The sequence below is a fragment of the Chiloscyllium plagiosum genome, chromosome 5, assembly GCF_004010195.1.
Source record: "Chiloscyllium plagiosum isolate BGI_BamShark_2017 chromosome 5, ASM401019v2, whole genome shotgun sequence".
NCBI lineage: Eukaryota > Metazoa > Chordata > Chondrichthyes > Orectolobiformes > Hemiscylliidae > Chiloscyllium > Chiloscyllium plagiosum.
This window is the reverse complement of record NC_057714.1, coordinates 101,680,639-101,697,844: the sequence shown is the minus strand read 5'-3', so window position 1 is coordinate 101,697,844 and position 17,206 is coordinate 101,680,639. Positions and strand designations below refer to the sequence as shown.

The 17,206-nt window shown below is 41.8% G+C and overlaps 2 protein-coding genes across 4 annotated transcripts in view; one reads left to right on the top strand and one right to left on the bottom strand.

The window, feature by feature from the left end:
• Nucleotides 1-15,342, bottom strand: part of lmbr1 (limb development membrane protein 1) — a 273,924-nt gene extending 258,582 nt beyond the window's left edge. For both annotated transcript variants that reach the window (XR_006311741.1, XM_043690708.1), the window contains exons 1-2: nucleotides 14,939-15,342; nucleotides 434-506 (exon numbers count right to left, since the gene is read on the bottom strand). Coding sequence is in view for 1 of the 2 variants with exons in the window: in XM_043690708.1 (XP_043546643.1) it covers nucleotides 434-506; nucleotides 14,939-15,001 (136 nt within the window). In the remaining variant the exon portion in view is untranslated. The remainder of the gene's footprint in view (nucleotides 1-433; nucleotides 507-14,938) is intronic.
• Nucleotides 15,343-15,505: 163 nt separating this feature from the next.
• nom1 (nucleolar protein with MIF4G domain 1) overlaps nucleotides 15,506-17,206 on the top strand; it is a 68,155-nt gene continuing 66,454 nt past the window's right edge. For both annotated transcript variants that reach the window (XM_043690707.1, XM_043690706.1), the window contains exon 1: nucleotides 15,506-16,603. In XM_043690707.1, coding sequence (XP_043546642.1) covers nucleotides 15,782-16,603 — 822 coding nt within the window. In that variant the 5' untranslated portion in view covers nucleotides 15,506-15,781. The remainder of the gene's footprint in view (nucleotides 16,604-17,206) is intronic.

Below are 17,206 nucleotides of genomic sequence, written 5' to 3'. Positions count from 1 at the left end.
CTCATTTCCCCTCTCCCCAGCCTGTCTCAGTCAAATCCATCAAATTCAGCACCGCCTTCCTAACCTGCAATCTTCTTCCCGACCTCTCCGCCCCCACCCCAGTCTGACCTATCACCCTCACCTTGACCTCTTTCCACCTATCACATTTCCGATGCCCAAGTCCCTCCTCCCTACCTTTTATCTTAGCCTGCTGGACAAACTTTCCTCATTCCTGAAGAAGGGCTTATGCCCGAAACGTTGATTCTCCTGTTCCCTGGATGCTGCCTGATCTGCTGCGCTTTTCCAGCAACACATTTTCAGCTATTTTCTAAGAACACCAACTATCATTCATGATTGAACAAAACTCAATTCCATTTCCCAAATTATTGCCACTAACAACAATTTCAACTTTTAAATGTTAATTGGTAGTCCATGAATGCAAAACTCTACTAACCTGGTTTCCTTTTGTATTTGGTGATAATGAAGTAGGAAATTGTGTACAAAATAGCAAACAAAAGGAAACAAATCTGAAAGAAAACAGAACAAACAACATTTGTTAGGTAAATTTGAGCAATTGATTTTTCGTAACTAGCTACAATAAAATTATCCCATATACTTCCCTGATTTATAAACATCTGGTTTATGAGCGCTGGTACTTAGAAACATGAACCTGCACAGTGCTGTAATTTTAAATATTCAACATACAAATATTACCTCTATTTACCTGCTTTATATTGTCCTGCACAGTGTCCCAAATGGCAAGCAAATTGACTAGTGAATGAATTCAGGAATGGAACCCATTTGAAACCCAGGGACTGCCTGCATATTTCACATACAGTAGATATTGGCATATGACCTCTACACCAAGTATAAAATGAACTTGCTAAGTATAAAATGTAAATCAATGGTGGGGATAGGAGACACTATCATTTTGAAAGAGAAAATGTAATACCAGCAATGCACATTTAATTAAGGATGGTTATTGAATAACTTCATTGTATAATGACAGCATTAATTCCAACAGAAGTGCTTTAAAATCCAAAGGAGATGAAAGCTGGGAACTAAGTTTTCAGGGTGACAGCACTTTTGACAGGACAGTTAAGAATGAAAGGGCGGGTGGGTAGTTTTGTTAGTACAAAACATATTAAGTGCAATCGCAAGAAACGACCTGGCATCAGAAGACAGAGAATCTCTATAGGTGGAGCTAAGAAATAACAAGGGGAAGGAGACACAAGGGGGAGTAGCCTGTAAACATTGTTAACAATAGCAATACTGCAGGACAAAATAAATTAGGAACCAAGAGGGCATGTAATAAAAGGTAGCACTTCAATCTTCATGTAGATTGGGAAAAAAAAAATCCAGTTATTCAAAGTTTATGCAGACAATGTTTGTTGCCCTAAGCTCAAATCAGCTGTCACTTCCTCAAAAAGAAACACTTAAATTTGTGAGACAAGACCTCTCACACACAAAGCCTGTGACTTAATAGTCCATTATTTTCCAAATGTGAGTAACTCCTGTCCCCAAGAATCTTCTGTAATAATTTCCCTACCAATGATTTAAGGCAGTCCATAATTTCCTAATTTATCCCCAGTAGCCCTTCTTAAAGAAAAAGTAATCACACTGGTGATTCTCCAGTCTTCTGGGAGCTCATTTGTGGCTAAAGAGGCCGCAATAATCTCCTCCCTGGCTTCCCTCAGCTCCCTGAGTTGGATCCCATCAAGTGCTGGGGACTTATCCACTTTAAGTGTTATTTTTAATGGTCCAACACCACCACCTTTAATATCAACACACCCCAAAATAATCAAAATACCCCTCTCCAATCATACCATCATCCATGCCCTTCTCCTGGTGAATACTGATGTAAAGCACTTAAGGACCTCATACACTTCCTCCAGGCATAAATTTCCTTTGTCCATGAGTACACTTGCCCTTTCCCCAGCTATGCTCTTCTATTGCTCTTAATATACTCAAAATGCCTTGGGAATTCTCCCTAATCCTACTAGGCATGGAAATTCCATGACCCCTTTTAGCTCTTCTAATTTCTTGTTTGAGTTTTGTTTCCTTTATACAATATTCCGTAATGGCCTTGCCTGATACCAGTTTCTTAAGAAACTGACACATTCATTTTTATTTTTGACTGATCTGTCAATATTTCTCATCATCCTGATATTTTATCCTCACAGGAACATGCTGGTCCTGAACACTAATCTTTAAAAGACTCCCATGTCAGACGTTGATCTACTGTCAAACAGCTGCCTCCAATCTAATTTCTCTACTTCCTGCGTAATATTGTTGTAATTAGCCTTCCCCCAATTTAACACTTTCACCAAGGATCAGTCTTTTCCTTATCCACAACTATCTTAAAACTCAGAAGTCACACAACACCAAGTTATAGTCCAACAGGTTTCTTTGAAATCACAAGCTTTTGGAGCACTGCTCCTTCATCAGGTGAAGTCACTTTGACTTAAACAAAGGATTTGCATTACAAAAGCTTGTGATTTCAAATAAACCTGTTGAACTGTAATTTGGTATTGTGTGAATTCAGTTTGTTCCATCTCCGTCAAACACCAGCACCTTCACATCATATCTTAACACTTACAGAATTATGATCACTCCTTTACCCAGATCAGAGGTTTGAGAGCTGACTGGTAGAGGATGTGAGGAGGAGGAGGCCATTTTCCTTTGTTGGGTATTTCAGCTAAGTGCTGGATTTTTAACATTTTCAATGTTAATTTTCTTTTGCATGCTTCAAATTAAAAACTATGGGTAAGGGAAGGGTAGGTTGTTTGGTTTTAAAGAACTGCTTCTTTTGGTTTTAATGATATCAAATAAAATTTAAGTTCTAACCATCTTACAAACAATGGATCTGAGAGAAATACAGGTCTTTTTCGGAAAATCTTAACAAGCAAATTTTAACAGGGAATTATGGCAGTTCAATGGAGTGGTATGCTCCTGTCAAATGTTGGAGAATAGGTAACAGTCGACTATCTATAAATTATGTCAGCAGGAGTTAAATTTGAAGACATCTCTTATAGAGTCAGAGATATCTACAGCAGGAAAACAGACCTTCAGTCCAACTCATCCATGCCTACCAGATATCCTAAACTAATCTAACCCCATTTGCTCGCACTTGGGCCATATCCCTCCAAACCCTTCCTATTCATATACCCATCCAAATGCCTCTTAAATGTTGCAATTGTACCAGCCTCCGCCACTTTCTCTGGCAGCTCATTCCATACACATACCATCCTTTGTGTGAAAATGTTGCCCCTTAGGTCACTTTTATATCTTTCCCCTCTCACCCTAAACAGTCTACTTCTGGACTCTCACACTCCAGGGAAGAGACTTTGTCTACTTGTCCTATCTCATGATTTTATATGTTTCTATAAAAAGGTTACCTTTCAGCCTCTAACGCTCCAGGGAAAACAGCCCCAGCCTATTCAGCCTCTCCCAATAGGTCAAAACCTCCAACCCTGGCAAAACCCTTATCAATCTTTTCTGAACCCTTTCAAGTTTCACAACATCCTGCTTTCCGATAGCAGGGAGACCAGAATTGCATACAATATTCCAGAAGTGGCCTAACCAATGTCTTGTGCAGCTGCAACATAACCTCCCAACTCCTACTCAATGCTCTGATCAATAAAGAAAAGCTTACCAAATGCCTTCTTCGCTATCCTATCTACCTGTGACTCCACTTTCAAGGTGCTACGAACCTGCTCTCCAAGATCTCTTTGTTCACCAATACTCCTTAGGACCTTACCATTAGGCATAAGTCCTGCTATGATTTGCTTTTCCAAAATGAAGCACCTCACATTTATTTAAATTAAACTCCATCTGCCACTCCTCAGCCCATTTTTAAGGTCTCGTCGTTATCGGAGGTAAAATTCTTCGCTGTCCACTTCAAACACCAATTTTGGTATCATCTGCAACTATACGTCCGGAGTTCACATCAAAATCATATCAGACCATCAGATTAGTTGGAGACACAGTTGGAGTTACTGAGGAGCTCACAACAGTGTGATGGTTAGTAGATTTAGAGTCGTTACACTGCAGGTTCAGTCAGATAATTGGCCACTTCCATCGAGCCAACATATTGTACAAGACACTCTGCTTCAGCTAACCACAGTATGTAACCAAACTCAAAATATAGTTAACAAATGATATTATTTTCAGCAGACCCCAATACTGATTATGCACAGTGACTTCAACTGCGACATCAATTCAGCTGAATAGTCGGAAAGGTCTCAATACCACATCTAGTGTCTTGATGTAAATTGCACAAGATGCCAAGTTACGTAATGTCTTCAAGTCTGCAAATCAAATGCTGTCCTGATCCATCTGGCCTCAACTGAGCTTCAGCAAGCCTGCAGGTGGAGCGCTGAGCTGATTCATTTGGCCTTACCTAAAGGTTTTGATATTTTCCTATCTGTAACTTTCACCGATGTCAATCCAGTCCTCCTCTCTGACCACTGTCTCCTAATGGCTCACTGTCATGTACAAGATAGATGGGTGAATGTCAGGATGAGGAGGAAGGTATTTCAGGAGTCTCCTGTGAATATTCCTCTCTCAAACAGATGTACCATTTTAGGTATTGTTGAGGAAGATAATCTCGGAGGAAAATAGAAACGGCAACCAGATCTTGGGCACCAAGAATGAATCTTCTGTCCAAACCGTGGGGTTTGCCAAAGTTGAAATAACTAATTGTTATTGGGGACTCTCCAGTCAGGAGCACAGACAGGGGCTTCTGCAGCTGAGTGTGCAAATTCAGGATGGTACGTTGCCTCCGCGGTGACAGGCTCAAGGACATCTCAAAACCATTGCAGTGTAATGTCAAAGGGGAGAGCAAGAAATGAGAAGTTGTTGCCTTGTTAAAAACGACAATTGGGGAATGGGCTGAGCTTCTGCAGAATGAATATAGGTGGTTAGGTAAAAGGCTAAAAAGAAGAACCTAAATAGGTAATTATCTCTGGTGCCACGTACTGGTGAGAATAGAAAGAAGATAAATGAATGGCTGAGGAGATGGTGCTGTCAGTAAGGATTCAGATTTTTAGATCATTGGGATCTCTTCTGGAGCACAAGAGACTTTTAATAGGGATGGGTTTCACCTGAACTGTAAGGGGACCAATATCCTGTCGGGGGAGATTTGTCAAGGTTATTCAGGAACCTTGAAACTCATGCACGTGCGTGCATGTCCTAAGTATTAGTGAGAATATAAAGACAGGTGAGGATGGTTCCGAATTTAAAAAGTGCAATTTAATTCGAAAAGGTAGGCAACAGCAAGTCAGAGAATACGCTAACTCTAAAGAATTAAACTGCATTTATTTCAATACTGGTCTTACAGGTAAGGCAGATGAAGTCAGGACATGAATGAGAACATGGGACTGGGACACAGCTATTACAGAAATATGAGCTGAAAATGTGTTGCTGGAAAAGCGCAGCAGGTCAGGCAGCATCCAAGGAACAGGAGAATCGACGTTTCGGGCAAAGCCCTATTACAGAAACATGGCTGACAGAGGGACAGGACTGGCAGCTTAATGTTCTGGAGTTTATATACTATAAAGAAAGATGCAGAGGCAAGAGATGAGGGCAAGTGGCATTTTTGCTTAAGGAAAACATGATTGCTGTAGAGTATTTTTGAGGGATCGTCACGTGAAACCATATGGGTGAAACTCAAAGAAGAAGGGGATGATCACCTTGTTGGGATTGTTATATAGTCCCTACAATAGTCAGAGGGGAATTGAGAAAGAAATATTTAGAGTGTGCTCAGATACAAGATAGATTAATGGGGTTGTAACAGTAGAGGATTTTAACTTTCCAAACAGACTGGGTCTACTGTGGTATTAAGGGCTTGGATGGGAAGGAATTTGTTAAACATGTTCAAGAAAATTTTTTTAATATGTAAATGTACCTGCTAAAAGAGGAGCAAAACTTGACCTTCGCTTGGGAAATAAAGCAGGGCAAGTGTGTGAACTGTTAGTGGACAAGCACTTTGGGACCAGTGATCCTAGTTCTTTTACTTTTAAAAGAGTGATGGTAAATGATAGTCCTTGTATAAAATTTATCGTGAGCACTGTGGCTCAGTGGTAAGCACTGCTGCCTCAGTGCCAGGGTCCCAGGTTCAATTCCAGCCTTGGGCGACTGTGTGTGGAGTTTGCACATGCTCCCCCTGTCTGCATGGGTTTCCTCCAGGTGCTCTGGTTTCCTCCCACATTCCAAAGATGTGCAGGTCAAGTGAATGGGCCATGCTAAAATTGTCCATAGTTGCTTGGTGCATTAGTCAGAGGGGGGGGTGGGCTACTCTTCAGAGGGTCAGTGTGGACTTGTTGGATCAAAGAACCTGTTTCCACACTGTAGGGTATCTAACCTAATCTAAGTGAAGCAAGGCAAATTTTGATTGTATGAGACAGGAACTTTCAAAAGTTTATTGGAGTAGACTAATCGCAGGTGAAGGGACGTCTGGCAAGTGGGAGGCTTTCAAAAGTCGGATAACGAGAGTTCAGAGGCACTATGTTCCTGTTAGAGTGAACAGCAAGACTGGCAAGAGTAAGGAATAATGGATGAATAAAGACATGAGGCTCTGGTCAAGACTAAGGAGTCATATTAGGTAAAGACAATTGGGATTAATTGAATCTCAAAGAATATAAAGAGTGTAGGGACATTCGTGTAAGGTAAATCAGGAGGGTATAAAGGGGATATGAGATAGCCTTGACAGATATGGTTAAGGACAGTCCAAAGAGACTACAGTACATTAAGGGCAAAAGAGGCCCCTTAAAGAACTCAGAAATAAATATTGCCTTGAAAGCAGTCCACATTACAGAAGAGGAAGTACTATGGGTCTTAAAAAACATCAAAGGTGGATAAATCTCCAGGTCCTGATCAATTGTAACCCAGGATATTGTGCGAAGTTTGGGAAGTAATTGCAGAGTCTCTCACAGAGATATTTCTATCATCTATAGCCACAAATGAAGTGCTGGAGAACGTGAGGGTGACTAATGTTGTGCCTTTATTTAAGAAAGGCTGTAAGGAGAAGCTGGAAATATAAACCTTTGAATTTGACATCAGTGATGGGTATATTGTTGGAGGGATTGCTGAGTGATAGGATTTACATAAATTTGAGAGGGGCAAGGACTGACTGAGGATCATGAGCATGGGTTTGAGCATGTGAACTGGTATCTCACAAACATGATTGAGTTTTTGTTTAAAAGAACATAAACAAAAGGACTGATGAGGGATGAAGAACAGTAGAGACATTGTCTCTATGGGCTTTAATAAAGCCCTTCACAAGATTCCACATGGTAGACTCATTAGCAAAGTTAGATCACATGGGATTCAGGCAGAGCTCATCAACTGAGACAAAATTGGCTTGACTGCAGAAGACAGAGGGCTTGAGGGAATGAGAATATAGGAGGCATAGTTATTAAGTTTGTGGATGAGAGCGTGGACAGTGAAGAAGCTTCTCTATAATTACAATAGGATCTTGATCAATTGGGTCAATGGGCTGAATAGTGGCAGAGTTTAATGTGAGCTGTTGCATATTGGTAAAACAAACAAGGCAGGAATTACACAGCTCATGACTGGACCCTGGGTAGCATTGTCAAACAGAGACCAAGGAGGTTCATGTACATAGTTGCATCACAGATAGATAAGGTGGTTAAGAAGGCATTTAACACACTTGCCTTCATTGCTCAGACCATTAAGTATAGGAGTTGGGACATCATGTTGAGGTTGTACAGGACATTAGTGAGGCCACTTCTGGACTACTGTGTACAATTCTGGTCGTCCTGTGATAGGAAGGATATTAAATTGGAGCGGGTTCAGAAAAGATTTATCCGGGATGTTGCCAGACTGGAGGGTTTAAGTTATAATAGGCTGGGATTTTTTTTCCCCACTGGAGTGTAGAAGTTAAGGGGTGACCTTCCAGAGGTTTATCAAATCATGTGGGACATAGATAAGGTGAATAGCGAAAGTCTTTTCCCTCGGGTGGGTGATTTCAAAACTAAAGGGCATAATTTTCTAAGGTGAGAAGAGAAAGATTTAAAGGGACCGGAGGCACAGCTTTTTCCAGAGCGTGATTAGTCTGTGGAATGCACTACCAGAAAAAAAGTGGTAAATGCAGTTATACTTACAACATTTAAAAGACATTTGGAAGAGGTACATGAATAGGAAAGGTTAAGGGTTATGAACACAGGCAAGTGGGACAGTTTAGTTTGGGAGACTCGGTCAGCATAGATAAGCTGGACTGAAGGGTCTGTTTCTGTGCTGTCTAACTGTGTTTCTCTCTCTCTCTCTCTCTCTGACCGTCCTCCCACTGCAACTTGGATCACCTGGCCAGGTTCATTCCCCAATACAATGTCCAACTCGGGAAGGGGCTATATTAGACCATCCAAAGAGTGTTTCAAGAATCCTTCCTGAATGCACTGAACACCTCAGCCCCTGACACTAATAGAGTCCCCATTAAATCACCCAAAACAAACACCATGCTGTTCTTACATCTTTCCATGATCTGCCTACATGTATGTTTATCTCCTGATGGCTTGTGCAAGGCCTATAGGATAACCCCAGAGTGACTACACGTTTCTTATTCTGGAGTTCTACTCAGAACAGGAAAGGAACAGCATGGTGCCTAACATGATGCCAAATTAAACTAATTCTTTCCTGCCTACCCTTATTCTATATCCTTCCATTCCTTGCACATTCATGTGCTTATCTAGAAGTCCCGTCAACACCCCCTATCATATCTGCTTTCACCATCACCCTTGGCAGTGCATTCCAGACGCCTACCACACTAAAATAAAATTACCCTTCACATCTCCTTGGAACATTTCCCCTCTCACTTTAAATGCATGTTCCCCAGTTTTAGACATTTGAACTCTGGGAAAAAGATTTTGACTGACAACCCTATCTATGCATCTCAAATTTTATAGACTTCCATCAAGTCTCCCCTCAGCCTCTGCCATTCCAGAGTTTTTTTTCTAGCCATATAGCTCAAACCCTCTAATACAGGCAGCATCCTCGTAGATCTCTTCTGCACGCTCTCCAAAGCCTCCACATCCTTCCTGTAATGTGGCGACCGGAACTTGAATGCAATAATGGCCTTACTAAAGGAGATCTCCAAGATGTCCTCTCTTAGTCCAGCGATGAAATTCTCCTTAATTCCCCACTTTACATCCCTACCTCGCCTGAAATATCTAAAGCCAAGAATATGGAACTGCCCTTCTCTCTACAACATTATAGTTCCATGTATTAATCCAGGCTCTGAGTTCACCTGTCATATCTGTTAAACTCCTTGCATTAAAATAAATACAATTCAGACCAAGAGCATTCATTAATCTGACCCTGCCTGTTGTTCCTAACATCTACCTTCTCCTCAATCACTGCACATGCTGGCCTGCTGTTCTGGTTCTCACCCCTGCCACACTAGTTTAAACCCTAGCACTAGCAAATCTTCCTGCAAGGATATTGGTGCTCCTCACCCATCCTTGTACATGTCTCACCTGCTCTGCAAGAGATGCCAGCGATCTAGAAGATCATCATCTATGATTTTAATCGACATAAGCTGGAAAAATCAGATTGGTAATAAGTGCCTCAATGTGGAGTTATTGAACACTCAAGTCACAGTCTCAGGATATGGGCTCAACCATTTAGAAGAGAGATGACGAAACATCGAGATGGTAAACTTGTGGAATTTGTTACTGCAGATCATGTAGACTGGGTCATTAAGTATAAAAGGATTGCAATAGTAAAGGATTTCAGCCTCTCAAATAAATCAAGGTAGGTATCATAAAAGGTTTGGAGGGAGCATAATTCTTAAAATGGATCCAGGAGAGCTTTTTAAGGCAGTTTGCCAAAGAGCCTACACGCCAGGGCAGTCCTCAATTTAATTTAATTTTAATGAAACTGGGCAAGTGTTTCAACTTTCAACTGGGGAGGCATTTTGCAAACATTGTTCATAACTTTGCTGGATTCAAGATTGTTATAGAAAACAATGAAATTAAATTTATAAACTGAGGGAAGGCCAATTTTAATAGTAACAGATATATTTGGCCAGAGAGGACTAGGAGGAGAAACGTTAGGTAAATCTGTGCCAGAGCAGTGTGATGCATTCAGCAAGGAAGCAACATGTTTCAATAAAGATAAGAAGTTGAGACCAAGCAATCAAGAAATATACATGGTTGTATAAAGCAAAAAGCAGATGCTTACGGCAGGTACTGAGGGCTTAAAACAGCACAAGTCCTCAAGGAGTACAGATTGTGCAGGGGAAAACTCAGGAAATTAGAAGAGCAAAAGGAGACAAGAATGAATTATGGTAGATAAAACTAAAAAAGTCCTTAATTATCTTACAAGTACATGAAGGTTAATTTGGGAAAGAGTAGGGCCTATTACGGATGACAGTGGTAATTTGTGCATGGAGCCAGAGGATGTAGATAGAGTTCTAAATTAATAGCTTGTGCCACCGTTCACAATATATAGAAATCAGGGAGAAGAACTCTGATATACTTAAAGAAATTAAGAGTGGAGGTTCTGAGTGGCATGGGCAGGCTTAAAAGTAAATAAAATCTCCTGGGCCAGATCAAATGTATCCCAAGATACTGAGTGAGACAAGGCAGGAAATGGCAGGGGCACTGAAAATGTTTCAATTCCTCTCTGGCTACAGAAAAAGTGCCAGAGGACTCCCAATGTGGTACTGCTATTCACATAGCAAGGAAGGGGTAAACCTAGAAACTACGTCAGTCTAACTTCAGTAGTGGGGAAACTACTGGAAGCAATTCTGACAGAACTAATCTGCATTTGTAGAAACAAGGATTCACCAAGAACAGTCAGCATAGTATGTTAAGGTGAGGTCATGTCTGACCATCTCGATTGAACTTTTCAAAGAGGTGACCAAGAGTGGAGATGAGGGCAATGCATTCAATGTGGGCTATCGGGACTTCAGGTTTTCGTCAAGGTCCCATATGGGAGACTGATGGCTAAGGCAAGTGTCAATGGGATCCAAGGAAATTTGGTTCATTGGATCAAGAACTGGTTAAGTGGCAAGAAGCAGAAAGTGATGGTAAAGGGGTGTTTTTATGAGTGGAAGCCTGTGTTAAGAGGGGTTCCACAAGGATCAGTGTTGAGCCTTGCTGTTTGTGGTACATTTGAACAATATTTTGGCAACTAGTCAGGAGGATAGTTTTAGATTACAAAATAATTTTGACAAATTGAATTCAATATGGACATGTGAAGCAAGACCCTTGGACAGGTCAACCAAGCCAAGAGAATATATTATGAAGAGTAGATCTCTGGGAATGCCCACTGGTCCTTTAAGGTAAAAGGATAGATGGATGAAATAGTATCACGGAGGCCTGATTTACTGAGTTTTCTTAGTGGAGACATGGAGTTTAAAAGGAGGGAGTCAACGCTGTCATAGTGTACAACATTGGTTAGGCCACATCTAGAGTATTGTGGTTTCCATAACTAGATACATTACAAGAAGGATGTGATTGCTTTAGAAAAAAAGGTGTAAGAGTATATTTATTGGGCTGTTACCTGGGCTAAGAGTTTTAGTTAGGAAGAGGGATTAGATAGACTGGAGTTTTCCTTGGAGTAGAGATGGAAGAGGGGAACATGATTGAAATGTATGAGATTATGAAGGGGATAGACAGGAAGAAACCTTTTCCTTTGCTGGACGGACCAACGGCCAAGGGGCATAGACACAAGGGTCAGGAAGTTTAAAGGGGAATTGGGAAACAGTTTCCTTTCCCCCCCCAGAGGTAGGACTCTGGAACTCATTACCTGTACAGGTGGTAGAGGCAGAAACCCTCAATATGAAGTCAATGTTTAGATGTACATTTGCAATGCCAAGGCATACAAGGTTATGGGACATGTACTGCAAAACGAAATTAGATTAATTAGTGGCCGTTTTTGACCAGCACAGACTCCCAGCCTTGATGACATTATGACTCTATATTCAAGAAGCAGATAGATGAATATTTAACTATTAAAGCCATGGATAGAAAGCAAGAATATCGCAATGAGGTAGAGGTTTAAACTACAATCAGGTTCAGTGGTGGATTAAACCAAAGGACAGAATGACTTCCTCCTGCTGTTTAGTTTCTATGCTTCTGAAACTAAACCATCTAAAAAAAAAACACTAACAGTACCCATCTTAGTTCAGCATTTGCAATTCCCAGTACCTATTTTTTTCTTTTATCTTTCAAAGAATGAAGTATTTACAAGAGATAAATTAGGAAACATACAGCTGAGCTATTAACATATTTCAACTCAACCATTTAATAACAAGATCTCAAATTAACATTCCATCCAAAGTACAGCATTTCCAATAAACATTTTGCTTGATATGTCAGTGAAAGGTCAATCTCTATGTGATTTGACAACACTTGCATCTAGATCAGATCACAATTCAGTCACATTGCTAACCCTAAGCTGATAACATTGGAATTACCTTTTCAGTATTGCTCTTGAGTTGGAGGACATGCTCAGAACTACAAAATAAGTGTCAAACATATTGGTGTTGAATCTTATTTACACTCTTCAGGTCTCTTGAGTGTTTCCATGAACCCAGTCCACAACCTTCTCTTGCACAAGTGACATTCTAGCTATTATAACCTCAACTCATAACTTAGGTCTCAAATCAAAGTGACGTATTCATTTTGTTGGAAGCCACACCAATTTGTCATTATTTGTATAATCAATTTTGCATTCTGAACTGGAAATGATTTGTGGACTTTGATACAGCTTGTAGCAAAAGAAGTAGACTAAAGAAGCTTTGCTTTGTTTGTGAAGGCAGGCATGGGGTCTAGCTGCAGATTAATTTTTGATTGAAGGAGTTCCAACAGACAGTGACCTCAGGAAGAACATTGTCCTTAGACAAGTAACAGAAGTTGGATGTAACAGGTCTGTACCTGGAAAATGGTTCTGGCAAGTCTGGAACAGCTCTATGTTCAAACAGATGGGTCATTGTTGAATGGTAATTCAGGATCTGGGAAGAAGTGATTTGTCTATCTGGGCAGAAGCACAACTAAACTGTTTTCTGAGAAAACAAGCTTTGCTTCAGTCAAGACAGCATGAAGATTTCAAAGTCCCTGCCAAAGCTGCTACATCAGTTTCTGAAAGCCAAGATAGAAGTATTGAAAACAAAAAATAACATGGAAATCACAGTAGGTCCGGTAGTACTTATGGTCAGACAGCAAGCTAACGTTTTGAGTCGAAATGACTTCATCAGAATTCGGATGAAGAGTCACCTAGACTCAAAACATTAGCTTGTTCTCTCCATGGAAGCTGCCTGACCCACTGATTTCCAGCATTTTTTGTTTCGAGTACAGATTCCAGCACCTGCAGTAATTTAGACAATAGACAATAGATAATAGGTCTATTTGCTCCTCCACTGAGTGAGAAGTATTGCTGCCTTTGCCTGAATGAACTGAGCAGGTGACCCCGAACAACATTTCAGAAAATGTAACTAAGGAATCCACAGTTATGCCTGTGCAACAACACATCATGAAAATAATTTAAGTAGTCTGGCCAGTTTTGTTATTTTATTTTATTTACCCTTTTACTATGTTTGTTTGCATGTTCGTCTGTCTTTTGTGTGACAGAGGTCTCAATGAAAAATTCCAGGTCAAAGCAAAGACACTAGTTAGTTTACCTTGTTTAACATCGTTCCGCTTAAAATTAATTTGTATTTCGTAAACATGCAAGTTTTTTGTTTAATATACAAAACCAGTGTCTGGAGTTATTCACAAAGTCTAAGATTAATTATTCAAAAGTATTGTTAGGAATCACTGGAGGTCTTTGAGGATTTAGTTTTACTATATTGCAAATACAATGGTAGAAAGGCTGATTTGCTTTGGCTGCCTGTCTCCAAATCATAATTTGTCTTTTGCTGCATGGTCTTGCAATACCTAGAAGATTTATTCTGACAAGGTTAAGTGTTTTCACAAAAACTAATCAGAAACAAAATTTAAGTGATAGTTCCAATTGCTCAAGTTCAGTTGTTATTTTGCAACTTTAAGTTAAATGTCATTTTAGGACATATTATTATTATTATTATTATTATTATTATTATTATTAATAATAAATCTATTTATAGCTATCACGGCAACATCAATACTTCAAAGTTTGCCAATTAGTGTTTAACCCACATTTGCATACAGTACCTGCCTGTTTCTCAAAATAACGTTTTAAAAAATAGCTTTTCAACAAAAGCTTTATCAGGTTTTCGTTAAATGCATTTACAAGCAGAGATTAAGCTTTTTTTAAAAAAATATATTCCCCTTTACACCATGACACACTAAATTAACTAGAATCACTCCATGAATATCGATGTGCATATGTTAACAATAAAACACGTTCACAAAAATGCGCAAAATAACAATCATGCCTTCCCAACTTAAAAATACCAAAGAATATAAAGGCCTAGCGACAACACTGTCACCAGCATCAACCTTTGCACTGTGCGATTTGGCGACGGTCCCCCGGTCAAGATAGACCGTTAAGTTTCACACAGATCGATACATAAATTGACATGTATATTTGGAGAGGCCGGGTGGGAGAAGGAGCTACCAAAATGCAAGAAACACCGCAAAAATAGCCTGACCGTGGGAGCACTAGGATGGGAACGCAGTTGAAAATAATCGGGATAGAATCAAATCAGAATGAAACTGCGATCTGTGTGGAAACTATAAAGAAGAAAACATGCTGAGAAGTCGGCGTATCTGGAGAATGCACAAAGAAAAACAAAGACAGCGAAGCGTTGTTATTTTAAATGAACCTTCTCTTCGCCGCTCCCCCAACCCTGGCCCCAAAGCAGAAAGCGGATATTGAAACAGGAGGTGCCCACCACCATTTCTGTAGCGATTTCACTCCTGTTCAACAGTCGCCGTTGAAAAACAACACAAATAAACAGAGACGAAGCTGACAGAAGACGGTGCGAGGTGCAGGTGCAGATGCAGTTACTCACTGTGTACTCCCGGACCTGGCTGTGAAAGTTTTGCTCTCTGATTGTCACATCGTCAGAATCCATCCTTCATTTAGATCTAGCATTTATAAGAAGCAGAAAAGGTGGGGGAGAAACAAACATAGGGAGGCGGCAGAAAATAAAGACGACAGCGCAATAAGCAGAAGGAACGAGAGAACAAGCAGCGCTATATTTCAAACAGTGGCGCAACACCATCACCGCCTCTCTCTCCCCCTCATACGTCTCTGTTTCTTCATCAACGAGCGACCGTAGCCAGGCCAGTAACAACGCCTCTCATTGGCTGGAGTTGTTGACGAATAGCCACGCGGGCTCCTTAGATCGCGTCCTCCGATAAGCTAAGAACGGCGTTGTCCTTCCCCCTTCACGCCCAGGTACACGAGTGCGGGGAGGCGGTGCGAATGTCATAACCAAGGGACCGCATGGGATCACGATTGACTTGAGCGTGAACCAATGGGCTGTGAGGTGAGGCGGTGCCCGTGTACGGATGGCACCAATCACAGTGCGATATTGGGAAGGGGGCGGGAGGAGCTGGTTCACCTCCCCCTCCCCCCCAAAACAACGGCGCCGATCGTTTTATTCAAAAATGCACATGGCGGTTGTGGATTGTGCGCTGTTGGCTTTGCTTTTAAATCCCTTCTCGCTCAACTGTTAAAACCGTGCTTTGCTTGTTTTTATGAAGTAAAAAACATTTGTCCATTGCAGTCCAACACTGGTATCTCCCAATCTTTAAAAAAAACCATTTCATCGTGATGATTTGAAGGTTTCATCATGGGTAGTGTTTTTATTTAGTAATTTCTTTTTCACCGGCGGTGGTTCGAGTCCATCATGAAGAGGGATCGGCGGCGTGGCCCCAGGGCTTTGAGCCAGTTTCGTGTGGCCGTGCAGACGTTTGTGGAGAAGGAGGAGGCGGCGGCAGTGTCGCCGGCCGAACACAACCAGGGCCTTCCCCAGGATCTCGGGCTCAGGAGAGGAAAGACTCGCAAGGAGTTGAGGAAGGAGAAGCGGATGCAGAAGAAGAGCAGGATGAGGGATTACTACCTCAGGAAGCACCTGAACGGCAGCCCCGGGCTTGCGAAAGACGTGGAAGGGGGCAGCAACGACGCGAAACCGCTAACGGCCCAAGGGGAGGCGGTCGCGGCCCCCGAGACCGGACCCGGGTCGTTGGAAGGGAGAAAGGCGGTGGCGCCACCAAGACTGGCCATTGGGAAAGCCAGCAGGAGAGCCAAGAGCAAACAAGCCCGGAGAATTGGCTTGCTGGAGGCGAACCAGGAGGAGGACGAGAGGGAGATTAAGCGGCTGGAGAAAGCCCTGGGACTCCACAAGCGCAAAAATGGAACTGGCATCCCGCAGGCCTTCGCCCGGGACGGCCTGGATTACGTCCTCGGGATCATCGAGCCCGGCGCCGCCGCCTTGTCGGGTTTGTACGAGAGTGACGGCGAGGTGGACGCCGTGGAAGAGGAGCTGAAAAGCACGGTGGCTGACTCTGACCCGGGTCGGACTGAGGATCATGAGGAGGACTCGGGAGACGACTCAGACTGCGGCCCGCAGAGTGAGGAGGATCAGCAGAGTGCGATGGAAGTGGAAGCATCTGACGCCGAGGACGATGGCCAAAGTTCTGAGCCAGATCGACTATCGGGAAACGAAGGGGTGAGTACAGCACTAACGTTTATTATCGGGGGAGGTTTGAATGTTGTTTGTGGGAAGGTCCGAGATGATTTAAGTTTGACTTGTTAATCAGTTTGTTTCAGGATTTTCATGACCAACCAACATAGAGTCATAGAGATATACATGATGGAAACAGACCCTTCGGCCCAACCCGTCCATGCCGACCAGACATCCCAACCCAATCTAGTCCAACCTGCCACCACCCGGACCATATCCCTCCAAACCCTTGCTATTCGTATACCCATCCAAATGCCTCAAATGTCTCACTTGTACCAGCCACTGGAGAAAGGCCAATTTTGACGGTATTAGGTAAGAACTTTTGAAAGCTGATTGGAGGCAGATGTTCGCAGGTAAAGGGATGGGTGGAAAGTGGGAAGCCTTCAGAAATGAGATAACAAGAATCCAAAGGAAGTATATTCCTGTTAGGGTGAAAGGGAAGGCTGGTAGGTATAGGGAATGCTGGATGACTAAAGAAATTGAGGGTTTGGTTAAGAAAAAGAAGGAAGCATATGTCAGGTATGGACAGGATAGATCGAGTGAATCCTTAGAAGAGTATAAAGGAAATAGGAGTATACTTAAGAGGGA